Raw genomic sequence first — 11,627 nt, forward strand, 5'->3', positions numbered from 1 at the left:
ATTTTATTCTACTTTATACCTCTACTCCATCACTCCACTGAACTTCTTTTCCTTCTTTCCTATTCCGATAATCTTGTAAAACTTTTTAGGAGGCCCAGCCTCTTCCTAACTGTGTATAAAGTAGTTAAAACTGTCTCCACTTCCACCCGTTATAACAGTAAAATGCTGTGCATTGATACATCAACAATCTAATGATGCAATATATTATATAACATTATATATTATTATATCAGTTTTCTGCAGAAAAAGCACTTTTAGTATATTAAGTATATTTAAGTTAAGTGTATTTTGTTGATCGTACTTGATCATTCTAAATCAGCAGGATTTGAATGCGGGACGTTTACTTGTAATAGAGTATTTTAAACTGACGTACTGGTACTTTGACTTAGTGCAAGTATCTGAGGACTTCTTCCACTGTTAGATATGGAGTAAAACCTGCCATAACAACAACAAATAAGTAAGGAGAGATTGGCTTGTCTTAACTCAACATAATTAACATGATTTATGCATGTATTAAATTGATGAGATATGTAATTATGTAACCCCCCCCCCCCCACCCACACAATAAGTGTATTTTTTTATTCATACCAAAAATGATCTTATACTTATTTCGGATTCTCTCTCACTAATTCCAGCCCACCTTTGGCATTTTACTACTGAGACAGAAACACTGAGACAACAAAGTTACTGTATTTTTAGTGTTTATTACTCAGAAATGTTTTTCAAGCTTAAAAACGTGCTCAAAGTGGACTGTCATATATTTCTTTATATACTTTTTAAAATATGCCTTATATGAAACCTAGCAGTGTCCTCCTGTCACTCTCACTCTCACAGGCCAGTACACACGAACATTCATTACTCATTGAGTCCCCTGGCGGCTAGACTCGTAACAGCAACATGAGAAGTTCACCATAAATCAGTTAGTCTCCTGCTGGATGTCATAAATATAAGCTGGAATTAATACCTAACTGTAGGTTATGGAATATAATTTAACGTTTTATATGGCCTTTAAATCCGCTCATAACTGGTTTTGTGTTACCAGTCTACTGAATTAATTGCCCCTACTTATTTTGGATCACATAAAAAAACGAAGAAGAAATCTATATATTTTTATAAAATGACCGTCAAATGAAATTAAGATTTTTTTTGACGAGTAATTAAACTTTTATTTGACCGGAAACGACCACGTCTTGGCTCTGCTGCGTGTATGAAATATTTGTCCGGTGATGGAAATTCAGCTCAGGAATGCATTTTTCCCCCCTTCTCTTTCTGTGTGTGTGTCTGTGTGTGTGTGTGTGTATGTGCGTCTCGGATATTACTGTGACTGGCTGTGAGGTAAGAAAACAAGCCCGTCCCTTCTCTCCTGCTGCCATCCCATTGGTCCAGATGGGACCTCAGGAATGTCCTTAAACTGTTTAAATAGCAGATGTATCGCTGGGATAAGTCAGTAGAATAAGTGAAAGCATCGGAATAAATCCCGGAGACAGGAGCTCATAGAGACCTTGCAACTATATACTTCAACTGAATGAGCTTCTACAAGAGCTAAAGGGAGAGAAACGGGATAAATAATCTGACAAGCAAGGACTTTCCTCTTCTTTTTAAATCTATTTTTGCAGGAATTTTTCATTTTTAAGGTTTGTAAACTGTTTTTTTCATTTACTATAATTTGCTGATGACCAGATGCAGCCCAGATGTTTAACTCTGTTATTCTGGTTACAATAGGAACCGGTTGAGGTTTGAAGATGATGCTGTGTGGCATCTTTTTGCTGTTGATGCTTTGGAGTTGTGAAGGGGCAATACTGGCAGGTGAGAATGGAAAATGTCTCTATAATAGATTTTTTTTTTACCCGTTAAACTGTCTTAAGTTCTCCCATACTGAAAGAAATCATTCCCATAGGGACTTAAAGTGTGACTATGACATTCAAGTTATACTGAGCTTATTGTGGATCATTAACGTTTCAATAATACTGCTATAAAAACCCTATTTTTACAGATGTTTTGTTGTTATTTTTAAGTTCTGGCAGATCAGATCATTTAAAGTAGGTTTCTTTGTTTCCCTGCATCCTCACTGACTCTGTTATTATGAGAAGAAAAAAATGACCGGTGTCTTTTCTTTTCTTTGACCGCAGAGAGTCGAGATGATAACAGTGTGTATGACTTATTTGATCTGGCCCGGGTAAACAAGAGACACCACGGAGTGAGTCTGGTCAAAGGCGCGGATCCCTACAGCCCCGCATACAAAGTCCTGAACGCGGACCTGATCCCCCCCGTCCCCGACAGCTCCTTCAGGGACCTCCTCGACTCCATCCAGGCCGAGAGGGGCTTCCTCCTCCTGGTCAACCTGAAGCAGTTCAAGAAAACCAGGGGCACCCTTTTGACCATCGAGAAGAATGACGGATCCGGACCCGTTTTCGAGATCATTTCCAACGGCAAGGCGAACACCCTGGACGTGGTCTCCTACACCATGGACCAACAGCACCTCATGTCCATCGAGGATGCCGATTTGGCCACAGGACACTGGAAGAACATCACGCTGTTCGTTCAAGATGACAGGGCTCAGCTTTTTGTTGGCTGCGATGAGATCAACGTGTCAGAGATGGATGTGCCGATCCACAAAGTGCTGTCCCAGGAGGTGGCAGACATCGCCAGGCTCAGGATTGGAAAGGGAGCTGTGAAGGACAGATTTATGGTAAGTGTTTTGGACTCAGATGGAAACTAAGTATCTCGTAATGATAAAATCATATTTAGTGTATTATATTTTGTGCTCATATAATAACTTAGGTACCTCTAACTTGAATGTGTCTTTCTCCAGGGAGTCCTTCAGAATGTGCGCTTTGTCTTTGGGACCACTCTTGATGCCATACTAAGAAATAAGGGATGCCAGACTGGAGGTGAGTTTGAAAAGAAGATAAACTACACCTATCACCCTTAACTGACTGGATCGTATTCAAATGCAATATCTGGAAGTGTGTAAAGATGCATATAGACAATCACTGATCACAATCATTGTGTTCCAGTGAACAACATTTCACTGTCTTCTGTTTTACCCCTGCAGCCACCTTAACTGATGTCATGACCCTGGACAACCCAGTCAACGGCTCCAGCCCCGCCATTAGGAATGATTACACCAGCCACAAAGCCAAAGGTGAGACCTCTCCCCCTCAAAGAGACAACTCTCTGTTCTACCGTTCAGTTAACTTAAGTTAACTTTAAGAGCTGAGGTAATTTATTGGATTCTTCTCTCCCATATTCAGATCTGCAGACTGTCTGTGGCTTCTCTTGCGAGCACATCGCCAGCATGTTTAAGGAGCTCAAGGGCCTCGGCGTGGTCGTTAAACAGCTGTCTAACGAGCTCCGCAAAGTGGTAAGCTCCCAGGGCCCATCAGGGTCTGCTCTTTGTCATCATTCACTCCCTCTTTTCCTTCTCCCTCTCCATCCACCCCCCCACCCTGCTTCCAGTTAACGCATTCCCAGTGCGTAGCCACTTGTCGCTGTAATAGCAGTCACCGGCCAAGTCCTTAATGAGACCCATGTGAATACACAAATACGTTTGGCTGCCGGTTGCATTTGCACTGCTTCGCTAGAGTCAAGCAATGTCTTAATCACAGTGTCGGTCGGTGATTCATTTGTATTGGAACCTTGGCAAAGTGAAAGTTTTCCATCCTCCATCCTCAGCAACCCCCTTCATACTCTCTCTCTCTCTCTCTCTCTCTTTTACCCCCAGTCTGAGGATAGCACACTGCTGATGAATCAAATTAACATCCATAGTGGAGTTTGCTTCCACAACGGCATCGTGTACAAGGACAAAGATGAATGGACCGTGGACGGCTGCACCGAGTGCACCTGCCAGGTAAGTGTCATCACACCTGCTGGAATGCGACCTTTAGACATCAGTGTGTTTCCTGTATCCCTGCTCTAATGAAGTGATAATAGTGTTTATGTTAGCACCTCCCTTTAGAGTCGCGCTGCTTCTGTCTGAAAGCCATCAACAATTCTTTACTATCAACAAAGCAGCATGGGGCCTTTCCCCACCAGCAACATCTAGTGAAGGGTGCTCATGTGTTGTGTAATTAGTTAGGTGTTAGTGGGAGAGTGTAAATGTGGATTATGTTTTCTGTCAACACAGCGGGAGTGTCATGTCCCCAATAAAAATCATTCCTTTGTAAAATAGAGCAATTAACAGCTTGGAACAGTACCAGAGAGACCATTTTTTTCTGTAGTCAGACATTCATGTAAATCATTATTTTTGTACTAATTCGACCGTTCCTTTATCCAGAACTCTGCCACTGTATGTCGCAAAATCTCCTGCCCTCTCATCCCATGTGCCAACGCCACTGTGGCCGACGGAGAGTGCTGCCCTCGCTGTCGTAAGCATAATATTCATTAACTTTTATGTGATATTCCTAATTTCTTCCTTGATATTTTTCCCTCAAAGTAATGATCCCTCTCTTTCCCCCACTACAGCAAGCGTTGAGATTGGATGGTCTCCCTGGTCTGAATGGACCCATTGTTCGGTGACTTGCGGCCGTGGCATCCAGCAGCGTGGACGCTCCTGCGACCGCATCAACAGCAACTGTGAGGGCACCTCTGTCCAGACCCGTGACTGCTACCCGCAGGAATGTGACAAGCGCTGTAAGTCACTCAGTATTCTTAACGCAACCATTGTGGATAATAAATATTCTCAGTTTGATAGCATGAGGAATTAATTGGGTATGTGTTGCTCACAGTCAAACAGGATGGTGGTTGGAGTCACTGGTCTCCCTGGTCTTCTTGCTCTGTCACCTGCGGTGAGGGGGTCATCACCCGGATCCGCCTCTGCAACTCCCCCACACCCCAGATGGGCGGCAAGGACTGCCAGGGAGAGGGACGTCAAACTGAAGTCTGTAAGAAGTCGCCCTGCCCTAGTAAGTTAAACTTCAGCACCAAAGTATGTATGATAGAGTGCATGAGTTCAAGGCAAAATTATGAATATTGTTGTTGTTGTTTTTTTTCACTTTTTAGTCGATGGAGGATGGGGACCTTGGTCACCATGGGACACCTGCACTGTTACCTGTGGTGGAGGAATCCAGAATCGCAAACGTCGCTGCTCTGACCCTGTCCCCAAATACGGCGGAAAGGATTGTGTTGGTGACGCCACTATGTCTCAAGTGTGCAACAAGCAGGAGTGTCCCATTGGTAAGCATTTAAAAAATTTTAAAATATTAAAGAAATAAGGCACAATTCACTACAGATCACCCTTTTTAAGTATGAACTCTTTCTCTCTACAGACGGTTGTCTGTCCAACCCATGCTTCCCTGGCACAAAGTGCACCAGCTTTGCTGATGGCTCCTTCAAATGTGGCAAGTGTCCACTTGGCTACACTGGGAATGGCATCACCTGCAAGGACATTGATGAATGTAAAGAGGTCCCCGATGCCTGTCACACTTACAACGGAGTCCATCGCTGTGAGAACACAGAGCCTGGTTACAACTGTCTGCCTTGCCCTGCACGTTTCTCCGGTCCCCAGCCGTTCGGGAGAGGAGTGGAACAGGCAACTGCCAAAAAACAGGTTTGAGTTATTACTTACTTGCTGTGTGTGTGGCTAGTAGGGAAGCCGCTTGCCATTTTTTAACCCTCTGTAATTTTCTTTAGGTTTGCACACCCCGTAACCCTTGCCAGGATGGTAGCCACAACTGCAATAAAAATGCAAACTGCATCTACTTGGGTGTCTTCTCCGAATCCATGTTCCGCTGCGAGTGTAAGCCAGGGTATGCTGGGAACGGCCGTATTTGCGGAGAGGACAGCGATCTGGATGGATGGCCCAACATTGACCTGCTGTGTGTGGAGAATGCTACCTACCACTGCAAGAAGGTAGCCAGCCCCCCACCTGGACAGAAACACAAAGGGCCGTTATTACCCCTCTGCACTCTCTTATTGTGATGATTGCCTCCTTAACCGCTCTTTTGTTCCTCCATAGGATAACTGCCCCAACCTTCCCAACTCTGGCCAGGAAGATCATGATAAAGATGGCCTGGGTGATGAATGTGACCATGATGATGACAATGATGGGATCCCCGATGATAGGGTGAGTCATTACAGCAGTTTTATTTAGCACCAAACTGTGCTCTCCTCAGAGACCAGACATAGCAATCAGCTGTAGCCATCCTTCCTCTGGGCAGTAGGAATGTTGAATCTCCATGTTTGTGTGCTTTCACCAGAGAGCTAAAGTGGAAAGCCAGTAGCATAGCAATAGTGTAATATAATTTCTGCATGAAGCCAGAATTGAGGACAAGGTGGCTTGTTGCCCATAATTCATAGTGTGGATTTGGAAAGTTGGGCTAAGAAAAATGCTGTGGTAGAAATTACCAGCTCTCATGCAGTGGAATATCACATTCCAGCAAAAGTAAGGGAAAAACAGGCCCTTGAAAGCAAAGTTTTGTTCCTATACATAGCATTTCTTTGAGTCATGACCTATTTAAACAACTAAACTGATATTTCTCTATGAATTTAGGATAACTGCCCAAGAGTGTACAACCCTGCCCAGTATGACGCAGACAGGGATGATGTTGGCGACCGCTGTGACAACTGTGTGTTCGAGGCTAACACTGACCAAACCGACACAGACAACAACGGAGAGGGTGATGCCTGTGCTGTTGACATTGATGGTGATGGTAAGACACCTCTCCAAAATCTATCTGAGAAACCTTGCTTTTGCTCAGCTTTAAAAGGCAATTACACTGTACTGAAGGCTAAGATGAGTTGTTGATGAGATGTTTTAACTCAACAGGCATCCTGAATGAAAACGACAACTGCCCTTACGTTTACAACGTGGACCAGAGAGATACTGATAGAGATGGCGTGGGAGACCATTGTGACAACTGCCCTCTGGAGCACAACCCTGATCAGGTAACGTCAGATCACACCTTTCACCTTTCCATTACAGCTACTCTGATTTACATAGCCTAACCACTTTAGACAGGAATATGACAGCTTCAAGGAAAAACAATGCAAAGTTCCCTTCTTTTCCTTATTCATCCACCTTTGGAGCAAATATGAGAAATGTAATCCTGCTAAGGTATAAGGACACTAGACATTTGTCTGAAGGGACATTGTTTGCATACCTGAAAACAAGGGGCTACATTTAAATCATGTCCAGAGTAGCACCTCTTATATCAAGGCTGGTGAAAAATAGTGAAGGGAGTTATCTGAAGTGAGGACAAGTGTCTTATAGTGTGAGAGTCGGCCTTTGAGAAATCTCATCATAAAGGAATTCTGTTCTCCTGCAGATCGACTCTGACTCAGATCTCGTAGGAGACAAGTGCGACAACAACCAGGACATTGATGAGGACGGTCACCAGAACAACTTGGACAACTGCCCCTACATCCCCAACGCCAACCAGGCAGACCACGACAAGGATGGCAAGGGTGATGCCTGTGACCATGACGATGACAATGACGGCATTCCTGATGAAAAAGACAACTGTCGACTGGTCTTTAACCCTGATCAACTGGACTCTGATGGTGAGTTGGTCTTTCTGTGTGTCAAATGGGGTCTAAATCTTCAGACATCCTTCTAAAAAATCTGGGTGTGTCTTTAAGAGAGTAGCTCCTTTAATCCTGTAAATATAATGTCTAAATACAGTATCTGTATTTTCCTCTCAGGTAATGGCCGTGGTGATGCGTGCAAAGACGATTTTGACCAAGACAATGTTCTGGACATCTATGACGTTTGCCCAGAGAACTTCGCCATCAGCGAAACAGACTTCCGCAGATTCCAGATGGTTCCTCTGGACCCCAAAGGCACCTCTCAGATTGACCCTAACTGGGTGGTCCGGCATCAGGGCAAGGAGTTGGTCCAGACTGTCAACTGCGATCCTGGCATTGCTGTTGGTATGTAATATACAAACAGACATCTCACTACAAATACACAATGAAAAATTTGTAGCCAAATTGGTTCTGAACCATCTCCTTTCTTACCTCAGGTTACGATGAGTTCAGTGCAGTGGACTTCAGTGGAACGTTCTTCATCAACACAGACAGAGACGACGATTACGCTGGGTTCGTGTTTGGCTACCAGTCCAGCTCACGCTTCTACACAGTCATGTGGAAACAGATCACACAGACCTACTGGTCGCACACACCCACAAGAGCTCAAGGCTACTCTGGCCTGTCAATCAAAGTGGTCAACTCCACCACTGGCCCCGGTGAGCATCTGAGGAATGCCCTGTGGCACACCGGAGACACCCCAGGACAGGTGAGGACAGATTCACTGACTCAAAGTTTGAGATGTAAGATACAAATTAACACAATGTTTGACTCGTTCTCATTTCATCCTTCACAATTCCTTCCTCTCCAGGTGCGCACTCTGTGGCACGACCCCAAGAACATTGGCTGGAAAGACTTTCACCGCCTACAGGTGGCACCTGACCCACAGACCCAAAACTGGACTTATTAGGTGAGCTGAAATCCTAAGATGTGTGGCATGTTCTTTTGCTAAATTACAAACCTTTTACAAACTTTATTTTAAAATGGCAATGAGCTCATGCTTTACCTTTCCTTTTTCAGAGTGGTCATGTATGAGGGCAAGAGAATCATGGCTGATTCTGGAAACATCTACGACAAGACCTACGCTGGTGGGCGACTAGGCTTGTACGTCTTCTCTCAGGAGATGGTTTACTTCTCAGACCTCAAATATGAATGCAGAGGTAAGCACATAAGCAACGTTTGACATTTTACAAAAGTACAATTTCATTTAATCACTGTAGACTTTATTTGTAACACATTTTCTGTCCTTGATTTCTTTCAGATACATAAATGTACCACAGAGCCTTCTGGAAGAATGTATTAGTCTGTCAGTATGAAAATATAATACGAGACCTGGATCGATATCTCTTTGACTTTTTCCTTTGAGAAATGCACATTGGAGGAATGACGGGCAAGTGAACTAACATGAGGTAAACTGACCTCAGGACTTAAAGCCAAAATGAAAGTTCAATGATGATTCTGCACCACTGCACCAAACTCAAAATTGTGAGCGCAGCTCTGCTCAGAAGACATTGGCCCTCTCACTTTGTTGCTCTGATCTGCATTGAAAGAGGGCCACAGTTTATTGCTTTGCACACCTGAACTGTCGGTTCACGGTAATCCTCTGTGGATAAGGGACCAAAGAGTGTTTTGTGTTTTTTAGTTATTTTTTATTTTTGAGCATTAATATACATCTGCTGTGGACTCAAAGATGCTTGTTTCTGTATGAAGAAAGCAGTAGGAGAACGTTCTTAGGCCGGGGTAAATATGCCCCATGAAGGAACTGTTGAGGGACCATGGACAGTATGGACCGATGTTACTATCAAAGAGAGTGAATGTTGTTTGCATGTTTGTGCGTGTGTGCCACCCAACGAGCATAGTTATGAAGACAACCAAGTCAAAATTTGTTTTAAATTCTTTTGATCCCCCCACCCTTACCCTACTTTCATACAGACCTGTAAACACAAGGTCTTGTATTTAGCTGAGGCTTAGGGCTGGCCCAAATTATTCGTCTTCTCAGGAAACTAGAAGAAACGAGGAGAGCACAAAATTCAGGACAGCACAGGGCCCCAAAGCAGGCACATTGCACACTGCTTTGGAAGAGTAATTATTAGCAATTACTATGTTAATATCTAATCTTTACTGAGAGTGTCAAGGGACGTAAACAGCGAGGGCCAGTCTATTTCCTATCATGCCTTAACCATTATAAGTATGGCTGCTTGTATTTACTTATTCATCATAGACGCTTTAATTCTCGCTCATCTTTGCATCTTGCCATCTTAAAATATTGTCAGCAATCTATTCCAGTTAACTGAAATCAATCTCCGCTAACGGCAAGATATAGCATCACATCAGACTGAAACAGTAAAAAATAAGAGATCACTTCCAGCATCTCCAAATACTCTGCTTCTGCACAGTGTGCATGACTGGTGTGCCTGAGCTTGTGTGTACATTTCTAACAAGGGAAAATCAAAGGAAACCCTTTATGTACAAATATTACCTCATTAGTTCTTTTTGTATTGAGGCCAGCAATACACAAGAATCACTTTTCTTAACAACAGAGTATAAATTGGTTGGCTTCTTCTTCTTCTTCTTTTTTTTTTTGAAAAAAACAAGACTTTAGTATCATTTATATGCTGTATATAAGATATTTTTGTAGCAAAAGAAGCCCAGACAGGAACGTAAAGGATAAAAGAAATGTTGACTATGTTGTGCTATATGTATTTCCTGTGCATTTTTTTGGGGATAAATTATTATGATTGTTTTATGTTGAGGTTATTTCATTTGTGTAGATATATGCTATTTAAATAATTTATCTAGAAGCGTAGCCTCATATGGAAGCGTTTCTGTCTGTATAAACTTATTTGCACACTGACATGAGGATGTCTTTGTTATTTTGGTTTTTGTATTTGTCTTTTTTAATTATTAGTGAAGCTTTTCTATAAACTTTGTACTATAATTTCTACCCAAAGTGCTGTTTATACTCCTACCTGTTATTTTGTAATGTCAACTGAATAATAAACACTTAAGGAAAAAAGTATCTTGGTCAATTGATGTCTTTTTGGGCAATAGTCAGTGGCATAGTTAAAGATCTAGGCCTCTGTGTTTTTAGGACTTTGTATGTACTACGATTGAGATTTTTTTTGAGATTCGAGCCATGCTTTGTCAAGTGACTGGAATCCATTAGTTGAGTCTAGTGAAGCCTTGGAAAGAGGGAGTATCCTCGGGAGTCAACAGCAGGGAGTCAACATGACGTATAACCCACTTAAACAGCACATCCATACAGATCTGATTACACATTACACAGGCATCTCCTTACACCTTCAAACAACAACACTCCACGTGAGAAGTAGTCATGAGGAATTTCATGCTCTTCTCTGGGGAAGTGACCTTTTAAGTAATGGCTGTGGTCCACTCTTGCCTATGCATTGAAATTCCAGTTGTCATAAAAATGTCTGAATAAAACTTGTCAGAGCAAATGAGATATCCATATCCTTGGTCTACAGCTCGCTAACTGCTAACACTGTAAGACCCTGCACCAGCATAATATCATCTGTAAACAGAATTCAGACTGCTAATTTAGATCTTTCCCAGGGCCAGAAGGAGCTGTAATCTAAGGCACCAGTGAGGGTCGTGCCAGAAATCCCAGACTGTCTCAGTATGCCGCTGGTCTCTTTACATTAGAAGTGACCTCATTCTTACCATAATGAGCTCACTGTGTTTCCATTACCCCAAGTGAGCAGTATAGCTGTCCTTCTGAAAATATATTGCATCAATTGCATAGACGGTATTTGTAAAAATGGACAATAGTGTGTGAATAAGAGTATTACAAATGTACTAAATTAGTATGGTATAGCAGTCTGAAAAGTGATTGCGTGCGCTGAGGTGTCTGTTTAGATTCCTGGACAGATAGTGCTGCAGCTCAGGCCTCTCACTGGGGTTTGACCTTGGAGGGCTTCACCTGGCTGACGTGTTTTCAGTCCAGAGGAATGTGAGATAATTCCTGTCGGTTAGACGGGGTCACGATGTGCTGGTGAGGTGAAGAGTGAGACGAACAGGCCCGTAGGTGTCCAGTGCCGGGAGAGAGAAAAAGCAGGACCTCTGGGCCGAGGTCAGCCAGGTGT

At 43.0% G+C, this 11,627-nt stretch overlaps 1 protein-coding gene across 1 annotated transcript; it reads left to right on the forward strand.

The window, feature by feature from the left end:
• The first annotated feature begins 1,433 nt into the window (after positions 1–1,433).
• Positions 1,434–10,543, forward strand: LOC108892515 (thrombospondin-1-like). The gene is given in 23 exon segments (XM_018690107.2): positions 1,434–1,634; positions 1,723–1,806; positions 2,130–2,689; positions 2,813–2,891; positions 3,056–3,145; positions 3,255–3,364; positions 3,725–3,850; positions 4,277–4,367; positions 4,465–4,632; positions 4,728–4,904; positions 5,002–5,175; positions 5,268–5,548; positions 5,632–5,850; positions 5,957–6,064; positions 6,491–6,650; positions 6,767–6,885; positions 7,266–7,500; positions 7,642–7,869; positions 7,962–8,233; positions 8,336–8,380; positions 8,382–8,434; positions 8,545–8,684; positions 8,786–10,543. Coding segments are annotated over 22 exon segments (3,507 nt in total). The 5' UTR covers positions 1,434–1,634; positions 1,723–1,742; the 3' UTR covers positions 8,794–10,543.
• Positions 10,544–11,627: the final 1,084 nt, after the last annotated feature.

This window comes from Lates calcarifer, linkage group LG19 (assembly GCF_001640805.2).
Source record: "Lates calcarifer isolate ASB-BC8 linkage group LG19, TLL_Latcal_v3, whole genome shotgun sequence".
Classification (NCBI taxonomy): Eukaryota; Metazoa; Chordata; class Actinopteri; family Centropomidae; genus Lates; species Lates calcarifer.